Below are 19,946 nucleotides of genomic sequence, written 5' to 3'. Positions count from 1 at the left end.
ATAGAAAAATACACAAAATATATATATATATAAAATATAAGAGAATTTAAAAAATTCAAAAAAACATATCCCTAATTATAAAGTGATATTTATTCTTAATCAATTATTAATCCTGCAAAATCTTTTATAAAAAATATTATTTTATTATAACTAAAATCACTCAATAAATTTAGAAGATGTTATATCTTAGATTTCAAACATTTTATTGTTATTTATACTTAACGTTCTCTAAAGTTCCATCATAGTTTCATCTCTGTTAATATCATATTTCATTTAAAAAATCCATGCAAATTATCAAAGTCAATAATTTTATATTAAAGACTAGAAAAAGGATAATCCACCGTGAACATTTTCAGCCTCGGACTTGACCTCTTTCGCCAAAAACGACAGCGTTAGATTCCGAATCATATTAAGTATATCTTGTATAATTAAGCCAGAAGCCCGGAAGATGAGGGTGCGATTAAGTAAAATGGAAAATTTCCGGACCTAGACCCGACCCATAAACAAATCTAGGTAAGAAGAGTGAGCGGTAGTGTGTCGTTGACTGAGCTAAGAATCAATCGAAATACAAGGATTCAAATTCTCGGTATAGTTTTTTCATGAGACACAGTTACGTCTTGCGAATGCCAAATATCCCGTATGCCCTCGGGTTTCAGCGGCTGACCGAGCCACGACTGCCGGAAAACTTGTGTCATCCCCCACACTTGCTTCACTTAAAGGCTGCCTCCCCTTGCATGGAGGTCCTGCAATGGAACTACTATCTTCGAATTTCGAGTGATACATTTTCCATTCGCGGACTTCGTACGTACGGATCAGTATTTCAAAGATCCTTATATCTGTGTTACAAGAAAAGTTAATGATGCTTTTAGCAGGAAGACTGCTCAAAATTCGAACACATTACCTGTAAAGTCTGATCTAAGAGTTTCGCATGAGCGCTGCACTTGTTCGATGCACGGTGAGAAGGAACACAAAGTTCCATCTTGTTTCAGCATGTTTCGAGCGGAAGGTATGGAATCAGCCAACCTGGAAAACCGATCGGGAAATTCTTCACCCTGGATATCTCGGACTCCCACAGTGACTAAATTGCTTATTCCGGTCCTTTCAAAGTCCTCTCTGTTAAAGGAGAGAAAAATCGTAAAACCGACTAGAAAATGCATCTTTGGCAAGGTTCATTCTTAATCTTTCAGTTACAAAAACTCGAAAAGATCCGTAAACCTAGATAATTTCAAGACTATGAAGCATCTCAGCAACAGAATGTACATATTTGCAACTCAAATCTTTGAAACCGAATTTCTTCGGAACACATTCTCTCACAAACATAACTAGAAAGATCTGTAAAAAGCTAATGTTGATACTAGGAAGCATCATGCCAACAAAATGCGGATCTAGGCATACATCAAAACCCAAAAAGTCTTCTGAAATCAGAATTCAAGCTCAACCAGGAAGTTAATTAAATCTCATATTGCATCACATTGCACTCTCACAAACAAGACTAGCAAGATCCATAAACCGAGATAATTACGAGACTATGAAGCATTACAGCAAGAATCCATCAAAAAAGGAATAGACTTCACAAATGGACATAGAATTCAAGCTCAAGCTAAGCAGATATTAGATCATATTTCATTACTACAATCTTTTGAACCCCAGATTTCATCAGAATGCACTCTCACAAACGAAACTAGATAATATCCATAAACTGAAGTAATTTGAGACAGTGAAGAATCAAAGCAACAGAACGTAGAGCTAAGAATACATTAACCTGAATCGACTTGAGAGAATAAACTAGAATTCAAGTTCAACCTAAGCAGTTATCATATTTTGAAACTCAAATCTCCGACACCGAGATTTCATAACAATGCACTTTCACAAACGAAAAGCATAAGGCTTGCCTGGCTGAGGCAGCCCTCTGTTCGTGGAAATCAGAAGTATACACATGTCCCGTAGGAGGCACAGCCCTTGCAAGTGATGTGACCCACTACCGGTCCCGGATTCAAGAACCAACCAACCAGGAACTACTTCCAAGTACATAACCACGAAACTAATATCGGCAATATAAAGAATCTGAGTCCTGTGACTTAGAACCGAAGTCCATAAATCTGGCGTCGGAGCCAATATGTACACGAATCCACCTTTGTTGCTGAACACTTTGGAACTGAATGGCTTCCCGATCCAATCCGAATGCTTAAACACGCCAAAACGATTTTGAAGAACCGAATTCTCACACACTTTAACAGCTTTCATAGAATCATACCTCTCATAAACAATAACTAAATCTCCATCTCTAATGCAAAGATTGAAAGATATCTTTTTTGAGGAATCCATAAGCAACATCCTTAAAAGACTGAAAAACACATTTAAATTAAGCAACTATGTACATTGTTATCAGGAAATTTTACCACATACCCAAAGTTTCATCAAGAATAAAGAATCACATAAATCACCAGGAATACCCAAATTCATGAATATATATATATATATATATATATATATATATATATATATATATATATATATATATATATATAGAGAGAGAGAGAGAGAGAGAGAGAGAGGAGAGAGAGAGAGAGAGGTACAATATGAATAGTTTCATGGAGAGTTCAGCTAGAGAGTTGAGGAAAAAAGGCTTACCCTAAAGCATTTTTGAATCAGGAAGTAATATTTGGCAGTGAAGAAGAAGAAAGATCATTAAAGCAAGCAGCTAAAACCCTGAGTTTTTTTTTTCGACTTCCATCGTAAACCAAGTAGGTCTTTTTTATTATAAATTTTCATGTAGACTTGAAACTCCATCAGAGATGAACCCATCAGATTAAGACCCAATAAGGTTTTCAGCCTAACCAGGTTTGGGCCTCTGCGCAGTTTCATTGGAGTATTATATATATATATATATATATATATATATATGAAAAGATACCTTGTGTAATTTTTTTTAATTTCACACTTATTTATAATTATTATATTACATTATCTATTTTATTTTTAATTGTATATTTCAATCATATATATATATAATTGGTTTTATGGAAAATGATTTCCTAATTTTTCAATGTTTGGTTGGCGAAAAACAGATAGTCAATGTAATTCATTTTTCTGGTCAACTAAATTTCCTTTGCATTTTTTAGAAAATGACTTACAGTTTGATTTTTCGTAAGTCATTTTATAAACTTTTCACTTTAAAGCATAAATACTCAAAACATTTTTTTTATATATTATATATTATAATAATATAATTATATTAATAAAAATATTAATTATTAATTCTTTTTATTGATAATTTTAATAATATAATATAATATTTTGTAATATCCCAAATCTGGGTTAGTGACTAAAATGAGAATTTTTGAAATTTGGGGATCAATTTAGGAAAATTGAAAAGTTTAAGGATTTAATAAAGATATTTTAGTATTGGATTAAAGGGTAAATATGAAAGGATTATAAGGGTATTATAGTAATTTAGTTTGAAAGATATTTTATCTCCCTTATTTAAGGAGATAACACGTGGGAATAGAGATATCTGGAAGCTTTCTTTCTTCTTCTTGCTTTCTTTTTCTCGTGGGTTCAAGCTCAAGTCTATAAGGTAAGTTTGCTTCAGTTGATTAATTTCTTGAATTTATAAATTGGGATGGAGAATTTGGGTATTATATAAGCTTAAGGTAAGCTTATATAAGTTTAAAACATTAAGCAGAGAAAATTTGAAAGAAAATTTAATTAAGGGTTGATAAATGAATTCTTGATTTAAAGAGGTTTTTGAAGTTCTAAGGATGTATTTGACTTGTCAAAGGATTAATTAAGAAGTTAGAGGTGATATAATTGAATTTAAAACACATGGAAAATTTGATGAAATTCTTTGATTCAAGAATTATGGTGAATTATAAGATATGTGAAGTGTTATAGTATTATAAGAAGGTTTAAATATGTATGGATAAGTTTTAAGGTATAAGGATGGATTAATAAGTAGAATTTAGTGTTAAAACAAGATATTTTTGTGCTTAAAATGTAATTTTGGGTAGTGTGCATCGATGTATCTTCAAGGTGTATCGATGCACTCTCAAATAAATGAACATCGAATGCCATTAGTGCATCGATGCATAAGGAGTGCATCGATGCACCCCCTTAAGATTTAAACATCGAATGTAAATTGTGTACCGATGCATGGGTAGTGCATCGATGCACATGTTAAAGAATGCATCGATGCACTGTAATATGTACCGATGCACTTCAAAGGGAAATGGAATAAATCGTTATTCAGTCTATGAAATGATAGATTATAGTATATCTATTGGATACTAATAGTATAAATACATGATTGTGTAGATATCGAGCACGAGCAAGTTACGGAATGATTATCAAGTTAAGATTCGATCGAAAGAAAAGAAATCATAAAAGGGGATTGGAACTTAGTGAGACCAAGGTGAGTGCATATTAGTTAGTTTATGGTGCTAAATGGAAACAAGACTTGTGACAAGTCTATTTATTATCTTAGAATGCAAGAATATATGATTATACGTATATGAATGACATGAATTGTATGTATGCTTGATTATATGTGTTAACATGCTTTTGAATGTAATGATATGAGAAGGTATGTGCTATGTGATGTATATATATGAACATATGGGAAACTGAACTATATAACTGCATGAGAAAGATATGAGCCATATGACATGTTATATGTGAACATGAGAAAACAAAGTATAAGATATGAGCTATGTGATCCTATGAGAATATGAAAAGAAGCTATGTGACTACATGTATATATGAAAGAAGCTATGAGCTTATATGACATGTGAAATGATAAAGTGAAAATGCCCATGTTATTTGATACGAGAGCTATAGGTATAGTTGGCATGCCAAGAGTCGAGGGTCTACACGATACTTCGGGACATACAGTGATCCTTCGGGATATTTCATAGGTCCTTCGGGACAAAATTTCATAGCCCCTAGTGGGACCCCTTACGAGCTGTAGTGATAGCATAATGCACAACCTCAATAGACTCACATATCTATAGTTCTCACAGGTGTACATGGGCTAATAAGAGATAACATTGAATACAATGTATGTGATATATATATGTGTTTTGTTACATGAATTATATGATATGATATATATGTGTGTTAATGATTATTGTATATGTTATAAGATATATGATATGAACATAATAGATCATATAAACAAGAGAATAGAAATATGAATGATAATGATATATTAGAAGATAATTATATGCATGTGTGGATTTGATATATGAATGGATATATGTTTGGGTATGATGTGATAACAGTAATTGTTCATGCATGATTACAAGTTATAGTTTTCATTATATGTTTATTGCCTTACCAAGTCATAGACTTAGCGTGTGATTGTTTCACACGTAGGTTACAGAAGTGAGAAGAGTAAAGAGCAATGTGGAGCAAGACAGATCAGTTCTCCTTACCGAATGTCAGATTAGAAAAAAATTGAATAATATGTATTTTAATATATAAAGTTTTAGTTGGTATGTATTCAATAATATATTGTATAAGCTCTGAATAGTTCTGTAAACGTTTTGAATAAATTATATGTTATAGAAATTTTAAATTACTCACTATTTTATGCAAGTATATGTTTTGAAAAGTCAATGTGACACCTCGGATCCGGGTCGGATACGGGTTGGGGGGTTACATTTAATGGTATCAGAGCTAGGTTTAGCCGATTCTAGGCTTAAACCGAAGTTAAATGAGGTTTAAAAAATGTACATGTCAACTCAAAGTGAAAATTTCTGATTTGATAGAGTAAGGAGTATGTTGTCTTGCTAATAGAATAAGATTTGTATGATATAGTAGAAATTGATTATAGAAATTGTCGAAGTGAATCGATAGCCGACAAATCTGATGGTGATAGAAATTCACCTGCGCTGGCCAGGCAGGATGAATAACGGAAACCTCAGAAAGTGTCTTATAAGATTAAAGGTTGATTTCATAAAGTTGAAATCATATCTGAATAATGATAGAAAGTTTTCACTGTTTTGAATCAGAAAGGTAATATGGAGTCGTTTTGTTATTTAGTGGATAAGATAGAATATGGTGAACAAGTGTCACCATAAGAGCGTTAAAAGATCAAAGGATGCATTGAGAATTGGTAAAAGAGTTTGAAACGAAGAATAGTGTTATGTATAAGCAAAAGTGTGGATATGATAAGAGGTTGCATTTCAAATGGTAAAAGTTAGCATTGGCTAACAAGATTATGTGATATAGTGAAAGAGGCAAGGATTTGTATGTTTAAGGGAAATTACAGAGTAATACAAAAATTTAAGAATGAGTATATCGACGATCAGTTTATAAGTTAAAGGAAGTTATAACGTTTAAGTTTGGAACAAGGGAGTAGTATTGTGTATGAGTAAGAGTATGAGTTCGAAAAGTTGAGTAAAACATCGCTGAGGAATATATGATAAAGTTTCGTAATCAGAGATGAGTATAAGTGATAGGAAAAAGAATATGTGAACATGAAAGGAAATATACGATTTGTGTATAAGGAGATTTTGATTCTGAATGAATAAAGAATGAAAAGGATTGAGTTTAAAGGATCGGATATGATAAAGATTATATGGAAAAGTAGACGATAAGTTTGATGTAGAAGTAAGAGAAATGTGCAAGGTGATGTGAAAAGATTGTTCAATTATGTAAAAGGCATGTTTAATCAAATTGGAAGAAGAGTTAAGGTTGTGTTTTGGTCAAATGATGATGGAATAAGAGTTTGGGTTATTGTTATAAGTAATTAGAGATTAATGAAAAAAATAGATGGATTTATGATATAAAGTGAAGAGAATAGAGGCAAAAAGTAAGTGTATAATTAAAGAAGAGAAAAGATCGAAATGGATTAAGTTATTTGGAAAGTGAAGGCAAATCATTAATTGCAATTGCGTAAGGATTAAAGTGGAGGGAGCAACATGAGAACATTAACAGATATATTCTTATCAATGGGTATACTGAAAATTCGAGGGCGAATTTTGTTTAAAGGAGGGGAGATTTGTAACATCCCAAATCTGGGTTAGTGACTAAAATGAGAATTTTTGAAATTTGGGGATCAATTTAAGAAAATTGAAAAGTTTAAGGATTTAATAAGGATATTTCAGTATTGGATTAAAGGGTAAATATGAAAGGATTATAAGGGTATTATGGTAATTTAGTTTGAAAGATATTTTATCTCCCTTATTTAAGGAGATAACACGTGGGAATGGAGATATCTGTAAGCTTTCTTTCTTCTTCTCGTGGGTTCAAGCTCAAGTCTATAAGGTAAATTTGCTTCAGTTGATTAATTTCTTGAATTTATAAGTTGGGATGGAGTATTTGGGTATTATATAAGCTTAAGGTAAGCTTATATAAGCTTAAAATATTAAGCAGAGAAAATTTGAAAGGAAATTTGATTAAGGGTTGAGAAATGAATTATTGATTTAAAGAGGTTTTTGAAGTTCTAAGGATGGATTTGACTTGTCAAATGATTAATTAAGAAGTTAGAGGTGATAGAATTGAATTTAAAACACATGGAAAATTTGATGAAATTCTTTGATTCAAGAATTATGGTGAATTATAAGATATGGTGAAGTGTTATAATATTATAAGAAGGTTTAAATACGTATGGATAATTTTTAAGGTATAAGGAGGGATTAATAAGTAGAATTTGGGGTTAAAACAAGACATTTTCGTGCTTAAAATGTAATTCTGGGTAGTGTGCATCGATGCATCTTCAAGGTGTATCGATGCACTCTCAAATAAATGAACATCGAATGTCATTAGTGCATCGATGCATAAGGAGTGCATCGATACACCCCCTTAAGATTTAAACATCGAATGTAAATTGTGTACCGATGCATGGGTAGTGCATCGATGCACATGTTAAAGAATGCATCGATGCACTGTAATATGTACCGATGCACTTCAATGGAAAATGAATAAATCGCTATTCAGTCTATGAAATGATAGATTATAGTATATCTATTGGATACTGATAGTATAAATACATGATTGTGTAGATATAGAGCACGAACAAGTTACGGAACGATTATCAAGTTAAGATTCGATCGAAAGAAAAGAAATCATATGGGAAACTGAACTATATGACTGCATGAGAAGGATATGAGCCATATGACATGTTATATGTGAACATGAGAAAACAAAGTATAAGATATGAGCTATGTGATCCTATGAGAATATGAAAAGAAGCTATGTGACTACATGTATATGTGAAAGAAGCTATGAGCTTATATGACATGTGAAATGATAAAGTGAAAATGCCAATGTTAAATGATACGAGAGCTATAGGTATAGTTGGCATGCCAAGAGTCAAGGGTCTACGCGGTACTTCGGGACATATAGTGATCCTTCGGGATATTTCATAGGTCCTTCGGGACAAAATTTCATAGCACTAGTGGGACCCCTTACGAGTTATGGTGACAACGTAGTGCACAACCTCAATAGACTCACATATCTACAGTTCTCACAGGTGTACATAGGCTAATAAGAGATAACATTGAATACAATGTATGTGATATATATGTGTTTTGTTACATGAATTATATGATATGATATATGTGTGTTAATGATTATTGTATATGTTATAAGATATATGATATGAACATAATAGATCATATACATAAGAGAATAGAAAAATGAATGATAATGATATATTAGAAGATAATTATATGCATGTGTGGATTTGATATATGAATGGATATATGTTTGGGTATGATGTGATAGCAGTAATTGTTCATGCATGATTACAAGTTATAGTTTTCATTATATGTTTATTGCCTCACTAAGTCATAGACTTAGCTTGTGATTGTTTCACACGTAGGTTACAAAAGTGAGAAGAGTAAAGAGCAATGTGGAGCAAGATAGGTCAGTTCTCCTTACCAAAGGTCAGATCAGAAAAAAAGTGAATAATATGTCTTTTAATATATAAAGTTTTAGTTGGTATGTATTCAATAATATATTGTATAAGCTCTGAATAGTTATGTAAATGTTTTGAATAAGTTATATGTTATAGAAATTTTAAATTACTCACTATTTTATACAAGTAAATGTTTTGAAAAGTCAATGTGACACCTCGGACTCGGATCCGGGTTGGGGGTGTTACATATTTATTTATTTATACATGCATTGCATTTTATCTTTATTTTTAATTTTCTGACTGTCAGAGGTCTTCCATGGAAGCTGCTCTCAACTGGCGTTGGGGGCAGTCTACTACCCTACCTCCCCCTTACCCCATTACAATGGGAATAGGGTTTTGTTATTGTTGTTGTTGTTGTAATTTCATAAAAATAATAATATTAAATATTTAAAATATACTCCTTAAAATATAACATAATATTTTTATTTTAATATTATAATTTTTAATATTTTAATATGTAGTTAATATAATTAATAATATATTATTCTTATTTTAATAAATAATTAATATAATTTATAATAATTTTATTTTAATAAGATATAATAACCTTAATATTTTTATTTATAAAGTTGTAGATATAACATTTTAATAATAATATTGAATATTATTATTATTTTGTTAATAAATAATATTATTTATTGTATTCTATGTTTAGAATAAAGAATTTTTAATCAATTTATCAACTAATAAAAAATGAATTACATAACATCATTCAAATAACATAAAATGATTTCCATAAAATATTTTCCAATAAATGTAATTCATTTTACGGAATTCATTTTTCGAAATCTGTTTTCCGTGAAATAAACGGAATCTCAATCTAATGTAAAATTAAAGAGCTTTATATCATGAATCTAAATCCTACCTCACATGTATAGAGAGTTAGATTTGTTGATCTATATGTAAAAGTTTTAAGTTTTACGTTTTTTTAAAATTGTTTGATGAATAAAATTAATAATAAAGAATGAAGATATTTTTGCGGAAAAAATGTTATCATCGATTTAAGATTTTTAATTTATTTTTACTTAGTCCTAAAAAATATAAATTTAAAAATTATACTACATGCAAGTGATTCTTGAACTTATATATAACGATTAACAACAAATAATTAATTTCAAAACGTTTTAGAAGATGGGGAGAGACAGTGTTAGTGAGATCAATTGTTTTTTATTACGTAAGAGAAAAGAATTATGAGATCGAATTCGTAACTTAATTAAGATATTCTTTTAATAAAAATATTATTCCTGCATCGTCTATTTAGTTGATATTAAATATGAACAGGAAAAATATATTAAAAATAATAGTGGATCCTATTCTTAAATACATAGAGGTCTTATCTATTGAAGGCGAGTGAGGCAAAATCCTAAAGATTTCTGATGCCCTTGCGGCCCTTCACTTGGCTATGCTTGTGTATAGCAATCCTTTTCTTTGTTTTTCTCTGTTTACAACCCCACTTTTATGCCCATAAAAACCCCCCACAGCTAAATATCTAACCTAAAAATATCTCACATTTTCAAACCCTAAGAAAGATGTGCCAAAAACATCAGTTCCCTCGTTTGCATTGCCACCCACGACTACATTAGGTTAGTATTACACTCATCTCCCTATTTCTTTTACCTCCCTTTTCTTCAGTTTGGTTTGGTTATTTGTTTTGTAGGTTCAACACATGATAGAGAGCTGTCTGGTTTTCCGGATGAGCAGACACGAGTGTGTGGAAGCACTTACCAAGCATGCCAATATCCAACCCACCATCACCCTAACTGGTACTCTTTTTTTTTACCTTAATCTCTCATCGTATCGTGTTTGTGTATTTGATTGCATCGCCGACATTGAACCATTCGTTACTATAACATGTAGAGCTGCTTTTCGTTAAACTAAAACAGAAAAACAGCCCTACATGTTAATGTATTTTTATCGTATCGTAATCGCGTGTCAAGATTGAACCATTCATCAACAGGTAGAGTTGCTTTTTGTTTAGCTCAAACCCTCTGTATTCATGATCTTGTTTAAATGTTTTAGAATCTTTGTTTAAGATGCTTTGCTTTTGTTTTGCAGTTTGAGAAGGGTTGATTAAAGAGAACAAAGCCTTCTTTCGAGAGTATTTCCAGGCTTCATCTCCTACACAGTTTAGCAGTGAAGCCAACCAAACTTTGCATTCTTATGATTAATGTAATTCACGGAGATTCTTCCAAACTATGGCTCATTTCAGAACCGCCGATTCAAATAACAAAATAGGTCTGATCAATTTTTTTGGTGATAAAAGAAACTAACCGGCCATCACCAATACAGATTTAATACAGACCCAAAGACAAATTTTGAATTTTTCAAGTTGATTACGGGTTCAAAGCTTGGACCAAATGGGGGGAAAACCCGATAACAGTCCAACCTGAAAATTATGGCATCTAAGAAAGAATTCATGAAGAAAATAGTCACAACAATGGAACAAACAAGACATATCTGATATCTGATTCAGCTAAACTTCATATCTCTATTAAAAGCCCCTCAAACGGAAATAGTACTAGAAATTAAACCACAGTTCATATTTGATACCACTGTGTTGTTGTACTAATAGTTCGACTTAAAGGACAGAATCGACATGAAACCGAACTCGGTATTCATTTATTAGTTTTAGGGTAGATAGGAAGCTTAACTATATTCTAAACGGATGATTTTGCAATAGCACCAGCTTCGGTTACGGATGATTTTGCAATAGCACCAGCTTCGGTTATGGATGATTTTGCAATAGCACCAGCTTCGGTTAGCAGAGGAACAAGTTTACCTGCATTGTGCATGTCTGTTGTAGCTGCAAGATATACAAATACAGTAATTAATTAACAGGGACGGTAAGAGGATTTCAATTCCTATATGAATAAAATATGACAACATAGAGTTTAAAGGGCATACTGTCACAGCCACCGATGTGTTTCCCGGCAATGAAAACATTTGGCACAGTTCGTTGTCCGGTCCACTCAGCCAGAGCTGCTTGAATTTCACTTCCATCACCTTGCAAAAAGCAAAACACAAAAGCCAATAATTTGCTAAAGTTGAACAAGACAGAGTTGCAAATCCGACCGTCAACTCGTATTGACAGATAGAAAATTTTGCAGGGAGCATCTACAGCTACAATCCCGGAGGAAGTAAACTGTTCAGTGTATCAATGAGTTGTTAGTACTGATTCAAGATAATGTACCCAATCATTCACAATGCCAGAAGACATTCAATCGGTTTAGAGGCATTCTTTAGAGGACTTTATTAAAGGTAATGGACTTACAGTCCATTATTTTTATAACCAAAACCATACACTCTTGTCGTCCAAATCGACATCTTGAAACATTGGAACCGCCCAATCGACAACGAAGACAACTGTGCCGAGCTGAATTATGTCATCTTTCAAAGCTAAACTCAGGATACCAGAGATAAGGCTTGGTATCCATTGCTAGATGCAATGGCCCCTAGAATTTGATAACAAATGTACAGATTCTCCTATATTACCATTCAAATTTCAAACTGCCCCTCGAACTCGAGATTACATCCCACATAAAACCCAACTGATGGAGCCATGGAATTTGATAAAAAGAACACTACAGATTCTCGTATAGTACTGTCGAACCATCTCTCAAACTAGAGATTCTGTCTCACCCAAAAGAGAAAAAAAAACTAATGGAGCCATGAACTTGAGATTACTTCGACATAAGAACACAATTAGAAATCAGCAAATCATCGACTTCAACCAGAAAGCAAAGTTCAGTCAACCAAAAATAAATTTAATTGTTTTTAAAGGACACAGGCTCTACCAAATCCAAGAATAAGTATTTAAAAGTTAGAAAGTGGTCATTTAAATTTATTGAATGATAACAAAATGATCACCAAATTTTATGGAACTCTTACAAAATGATCATTAAATTTATAGAACTATTACAATTATTACCAAAACGATTATTTAAGCATAATTCAATGACATCTGGATTAGTTAACCCCCCCCCCCAACAAAAAAAAATCTTAGAATAACTTCTATAGCTTGGGACTTATCCGCTATACAAGACTTTTGATAGTTTCCCTACGTTTTAATAAATTAATTTATACATGTTTCCTAAAACCGTAACTTTTTTCATAAACTATAATCCACAAAAATAAAGCCCCAGAAAACATTGTTTGATTGTAGTGAAAGACATCAATTTCAAGAAACCAAGCAGAATCCAATCAAATTAATACTAACAAGAATTAAAGCAACTAAAATTTCATTTCAAATCTTAAATCACAAAACCTCTTTGATTTCACCGCAAACAGAAGGAGCAAAAGCATTGCTTGATTTTAGTGAAGGGACCAACTCCAAGACGCAAACGAGATTAATAATATCAAAATTCAAGCAATCAAAACATCATTTCAGATCACACAATTGTTCCAAATGAATAAAATAAGAAAGAAAACTAACTTTCTTTGTCTAGCTCGATGGCCTTGAAAGAAGCTCCAAGTTGTTGAAGCAACTTCTTCACATCCACACAGAACGGGCAGTACGACTTGCTGCATCAACGCATGCGTATAAAATACCAAGGAGAAAAAAATGTACACGAACGAGGGATGATGATACGTATAAAACTACTAATACCTGAAAACGACGACGGTACTGGCATCAACGATTTCCTTAGCCTTTGGCAAAGCCATTTTTCTCTTCTCAGCCTTTGAAGTAAACGAGAGAGCGTTGAGGGCTTTATAGTGAAACGGGAAATGAGAGAGAAAAGAGGCGTAGATTTCGTGGGAAAGCTAAGGGAAGTGATGATGAAGAAGATAGGTTTTCCAAAACGATCTGGACCGTTGATATGATTCCAAATTAGTATCGGTGGGCCCTTTCGGATTTTAGCCCACGAATTGTTTCTGCCTTTTTCCAATTAATTAATAATTTTATTTTGATCGGATAAACATCAACCAGAAACAAATATTCGAGGTCAAATTCTTTTCTTGTGGTCCTTTTACTTTAAGTTAGTCGTTTTTAGTTTATGTATTTTTTTAAATCTTAGATTTTGAAATTCGATCTTAATTTAAATAATAAGTGTTCATATATATATATATATATATTAGGGGTGAGCAAAGCTCGACTCAAATAGAAAAATTGATTTTTTTCAACTCGATTCGACTATAAAAAACTCGACTCGAATTGACTTCGAGTTACAATTTCATAAACTCGACTCGAAAAAAAATTGTTCAAATCGAGTTGTAAAATGCAACTCGAATAACTCGGAATTTTTAGTAATTAGTGAATTTATTTTCAAGTTTGAGTCGAGTCCTTAGACTTTGTATGATATATGTATATTATATATGAAAAAAAATGAAGAAACATATTTATATTGTATATATGGTTATAGAAAGTCACTTAAATTAGAACAAAATAATATTATAATATTATAAGTATTCACAATTAAATTAAATAAAAATTCGAAAAATTGACTCGACTTTATTTGAAAAAATTTCAAATCAACTCCGAGTTATAAAATATGACTCATCAACTCGAAGACCAATGTGGAGGCTCCACAACTCACCCTGAAGAGGCATGACAATGCCGAGAGCTTTTTGAAATTCAACGATCCAACCACCATGCTAGAGCAGAACACACCTCTGAGAGTCGAAACTAGTGGCAGATACACAGAGACATCGATGTTCAAGCAAATCTAGTATGATAGAGATGTGGAGCCTGCATAAAGAACTCATGTTGATGTTAGTGAGGAGCAATCACCTTGAAGGAGAGATCTGCGAAGTGGAGAGCCCAAACAGAGCTAAGGCGGAGGCATCGAAGAGAGATGAGTAGTATTAGATATATTACATAAATTGTCATCGAGCCATTTGTGAATGGAGCAGCCACAGAAATCAATAGCATGACCAATGGGAATAAGAGTTAGCCAAAGGCATCAGGTCGTATAACAGTCATAGAAGACTTGTATTATATGTTCTAAATTTAATTTATGTTCTCTAATTTAAGTTTTAAATCTTTATGGTTTAATCATACTATTTTTGTACTATTTAAGTTAGAACGAAAATTTTAAAAATAATAAAATTAAACTAAATTAGGTCATGTAATACCCTAATCCAGTACTACCCCAAGACTGATAGATTAGAATGTCACACGAGACTATCAAAGTGGCTAATCCCAAATTTTCTTTAAAAACTGGCTGTAAAACATATGATAAAAATCTATCCACGGTAAAAAAATAAATAAATAATTTACATATACGAGAAGCTCCCAAAATACCCAAATCAATTACAGTATTGAGTTTAAAGCAAAATAGAGTTGCATTTGAATACAAACAGGTTTAGAATAGTACATGCCCTTTAAAATAATTCAAGACGTACTCTAATGCATCTGCTGGACCGGAAATGTTGCCAACGATAATGCTCCCTACTGATCACTTAGGAACCTATGCATGAAAACATATATTTGAATGTTGAGCTTACAAGCTTAATGTCACACTAATAATTGTATTGTACTACATGCATTCACCAAATGAGCTAGTTAGTGGCATAGGTATGAATACATGTGAAATATTGATATAAACTGTTGGGTAGGCATCATGGTGTGGCTGAGGGTTTTGTATCTCGGAGCTTACACCCCTCTAGCCTTCCTAAATACCCTTAGGTATCTGGGGTGAGATCCAGAACTACATCAGAAAAGTACACCTGACCAACTTATTTCGTCAGTCTTGAGGCATCTACGCCTAGTCGGCTATTGAAGTGCCTTGGCACTGACTAGGATATGCAATTAAAATTGTCGTATTCTGCTAAGGAGACTTGGGTGTCCTAGCTATTTCCCGATCGTCAAACAAGACTAGTTTTATGTAGTCCTAGTTGTTACTGTTTCTAGCTATTTTGAAATTAATTATTGTTCTTACTTGTAGTTTTATATACTGATATTTTGATGTTATTGGGTCCTTCAAGTCTAATAATGTAATCACTGATTACTTATCCAAAAACTATTCATTGGTACCGATACTAACCATTCAGTATTGATATTGACCCTAAGTATTGATACTCACATTCTGGTATCAATACCTATTGACTGATATATATATATATATATATATATATTGATAGGGGAGGGAGTATCTGTACTTTAGTGTTGGGGTATCGATACTGCCTTGAGTATCGATATCGAATTTAGGTTTGATGTTTTGAAAAATACCTCAGTATCAATACCCCTACTAGGAGTATCGATACTCCCATGAGTACCGATACCAAAAATGCATATGGAAATCTACTAAGTAATATCGGTATCGATACTCCTACTGAGAGTATCGAGACCCAATACCTATTATTGATACCCAATGAAAGAGTATCGATACTCCTAGTCTAAAATTCCCTTGTTTTGAACTATCTGACGTACAATATTAGTATTGTTCTTCTAGTACCAATACTTGTGCCTAGAAATACGTTGTTTTGGTCACGAAAAAAATGCTAACTTCTTACCCCAAATGCCCTATTAAGGTTCCCAACCGTTATTAAAGTTTTATGAGGATTAAGAGGGGGCATAAAAGGTCTTTTAACATACTGAAAAACATCAAAAGATGCATCTACTATGAACACACTTAATAACTTATCTAGTGATTTACATACGGTAGAGTTGAGTTAGAAGTGTGTTACCTTGAGTTCCTAAGTTGTTGGAAGCTTCTTCACTCAATCAAGGGTGAGCTTTTCCTTCACTTTTGCCTTGGAGATTTCTCCTATTTCTCTCACTAGACAATGCAACAACCACAAGTGTTACTAACTTATTTAAGAACTTGAGGAGAGACCAAGAACAACTTCTAAGACTTAAATCCCTAGAAAACGAGTTGGATTACTTGACTTTTCATAAACCCCATAAAACCCGCATTTGACTATCTTAACCAAAATTTGTAAAAGAGGGCTTGAAATGAAGTTTGGAAATAAGAGATTAAAGTTTTTACCTTGAGGTTGTTGGGTGAAGTCTGAAATATTACAAAGCTTTTACCTTTTTTTTTTGAAATGCTAAAGGAAATAAGGGATTTTGAAATGGAGAAGAAAACAAGGAGAATGGTGAAAAATATATACCAGAGATGCTTCAGAGGTGATATCACTCATCTTAATTTGTTTTTAGGTTTTTTGAAACAAAATTGGGTAAATTATTCCCTTGGTCCTTCAAGCTTTGGTCACTATTTCAAAAGCATCCTTTTACCAACTATTGGGCCCAAATTAAGCCCAATTCCACTCAAACTCGGGCTAAGGCTTCCCACAGGCTATGAAATTTATATAAGGTTCTTTCCGGTTAGCGTGAAGTTCCTAACTTGGGATTTAAGGCATTACAAGTCAAGTATTTGAGTTAAGCTTGACGTTGATATTTGACTTAAACTTTTTACTATTTCACCTTGACAATAACTACGTATAACATAACGGGTTCATGGTTCATGACTTTCAACAGTAACTTATTCAAAACATGATTATTAATTATTTTTAAACTTAGATTCTATTTAGTTTAAAATTCAAATTTTCTTTAAATAAGTAATTTTCATTTCATAAAAAAATAGAATAAAGTTGCTACAGCAAACACCAAAACCATCAGCTTACATCAAAAACATACCGATGGATAGTACCACTACCCCCCAAATCATCTTACGTCATCCTACCTTATTCTGCTTTTTCCACAAAAACTCTCAAGATAAAATTTAAATTTTTTTATATACATATAAAATAAATATTCTTGTTTAATCGAATCTGAACGTGTACAATACCAGTTTTTGCCGTTCCTACTCATAGTATGTGAAGCATCAACTACTACTAATTTATACTAATTTATAATTATTGAAATGTTAAAAGAAATCAAATCATAAAAAATGCATTCATACTTTGTCTTTTATCATTTTTGAAAAGGCTAAAAATTGCAGAACATATTTATGTTTTTTCAGGAGAGAATCAAAGAAAGAAAAACATAAACATTGCTGTTAAAAAAGGGTTAAAACTCGAACCATTCAACGATTGAAGAGTTATTGTTATCTCTAGAGGTGTCAAGTTTGAACACATCGTATGTCAACGGTATTTGAGCATCCACTAGATTAATATAAAAGGGGGTGAAGACTAAAAGATAACACATAATTAAAGAAGATAGAGGTGAGTTTATAATCAAATAAAATCGAGGAAAATTTTTGAATTGATGAATTTTATTTTACTTTTATTTGAATTTTTTAAGAATTGAGTCTAATCAAATTTATGAAATTCAAGTTGAGTTGTTCTAATTTATATTTAAATTTAAATATTTGTAATATTATGGTACTAATTGATTCTAATTTATATGTATTTCTACAATCATATATGATATACATATATATTTCTTTATATTATTTCGTATGTGATATATATGTATCATCAAACTTGAGAACCAATCGGGTAATTATTAAAATTTTAGAGTTATTACGAGTAAAAAAGGTAAACTACAAAAAATGATTACTAACATTTGAATAAATTTTCATTTTCCGTACTAAATTTAAAAAATAACGAAAATGTCACTAATATAACATTATCATTTTGTAACAAAATAATCACTTCACTGTCATCCCTATTAAATTGATGATGTGACAGAGTTAACAAAAAAGTTAATATTTGTTTTTATCCCTAGACTATTGTTAAAACATTAAGTAAGCCCTTAAACAATTATTCTATATCTAATTTTAAATTATCTTATATTTTTCATATTTTTTGTATTATTTATTGATTATCTAATTTTACACCTTTGACATTTTATAATTTCACATCGTTTAAATTTCTTATATAATTTATTAAGTTCACACCCCTAAACTTGTCTGTAAGACATACAAGGATCTGTCGAGCTGCCAGTAGATTATGGTGCTCTTGGAGAACAACCTCCATCTCTATAACCTTGACATAGAGATTGGGGACACTAATTTTTGTACATCACACATATTATATATATATATATATATTAGGGTTATTTTATTTAATTAATACATTTTATTTATTTACAGGACCACATTATTTTATTACGTTCTCTTCCTCTTCACGTTTCTTTCTTTGTGTTTTACAGTTAGCGTCCAAATTTGTTGCAGTTAATAGAATCTATGAATGGATTTATTTGGCTCTGTGTTTCAAGGCTGATCGATGCACTCCACTAAGTATTTTGATATCCCCGCAACAAAATAACCCAAGAAATCCAGCCATAACCAAGTCAAACTCTCAACAAACCAGCAATTTCAGTCCAAATAGGACTCTAAACCGAACCAAAAATAGGTTTTTTGGAGCACTATAAATTAACGAGGAAATCATACGAAATGGGGGGCATATTTTAGAGAGAAAGCAGAAAAAACCATGAATTCCATTCGAAAAAATAATAACTAACTTTTTTTTTCCGCAAAAATGGGGTTGGAGCTTGTTCATCGGAGCTAATAATCTACTTCGGGTCACCAAAGGTAAGTAATTCGAATCGAATGTTTTAAATTTCAATTTAAATTTTTAATTTTCGCAAGTAAAGACAACCGACAAAATTAATTAGTACCGAAAGGGCAGTTCAAGGGTGTTAATCCTTCATTGACTGTAACCGACTCCCGAACCCGACACATTTCTGGTAAAACGCAGATCTAATAAGATGGTGTCCGATCTACCTAAATATCATTTTAAAATGATCGGTGGCGACTCTAACCCAATTATTCAAGTCGAATCCCAATTCTGGGCCCAACCGAAAGACGGCCGCGATAGCTTGGCGACTCCGCTGGGGACATATAAATGAGTCAGGCTAGAATTAATTTTTGGTTGTCTTTTTAAGAGAAAATATTAAATTTTAATTTTAATTAATTTATTCGATTCCAATTATTTATCTTTGATTATTGTTTTCAAATAAATAGTTCTACTGACGTTTTTTTCAACGATTTCAGATTTTTGAAAAAGCTTTCATACCATCTCAAGCTCTATACCCAAGCTCTGAACCCTTTTAAGTGGGGTGAAAGCGACGCTTTCGTGGGAATTTATTCTCTGTATGGGCATAGCAAGTAACCTTCGGGATTCATATACATTATGT

The 19,946-nt window shown here is 32.1% G+C and overlaps 1 protein-coding gene and 1 pseudogene across 1 annotated transcript; both read right to left on the bottom strand.

Annotated features, from left to right (window-relative positions):
* Positions 1–528: 528 nt before the first annotated feature.
* On the bottom strand, positions 529–2,728 carry LOC120214402 (annotated as a pseudogene).
* An 8,714-nt stretch (positions 2,729–11,442) lies between these two features.
* On the bottom strand, positions 11,443–13,653 carry LOC120214400 (glutaredoxin-C6-like). The gene is made up of 5 exons (XM_039212306.1): positions 13,530–13,653; positions 13,356–13,444; positions 11,828–11,926; positions 11,673–11,726; positions 11,443–11,606 (listed from the first exon to the last, which is right to left on the bottom strand). The coding sequence occupies exons 1-5, from the start codon at positions 13,583–13,585 to the stop codon at positions 11,581–11,583; spliced, it is 324 nt and encodes a 107-aa protein (XP_039068237.1). The 5' UTR covers positions 13,586–13,653; the 3' UTR covers positions 11,443–11,580.
* Between the last annotated feature and the right edge of the window lie 6,293 nt (positions 13,654–19,946).

The sequence above is a fragment of the Hibiscus syriacus genome, unplaced genomic scaffold, assembly GCF_006381635.1.
Source record: "Hibiscus syriacus cultivar Baekdansim isolate YM2019G1 unplaced genomic scaffold, ASM638163v2 tig00110059_pilon, whole genome shotgun sequence".
Lineage (NCBI taxonomy): Eukaryota > Viridiplantae > Streptophyta > Magnoliopsida > Malvales > Malvaceae > Hibiscus > Hibiscus syriacus.
Note: the sequence above shows the minus strand (reverse complement) of the source record. Positions and strands in the feature narration are given on the sequence as shown.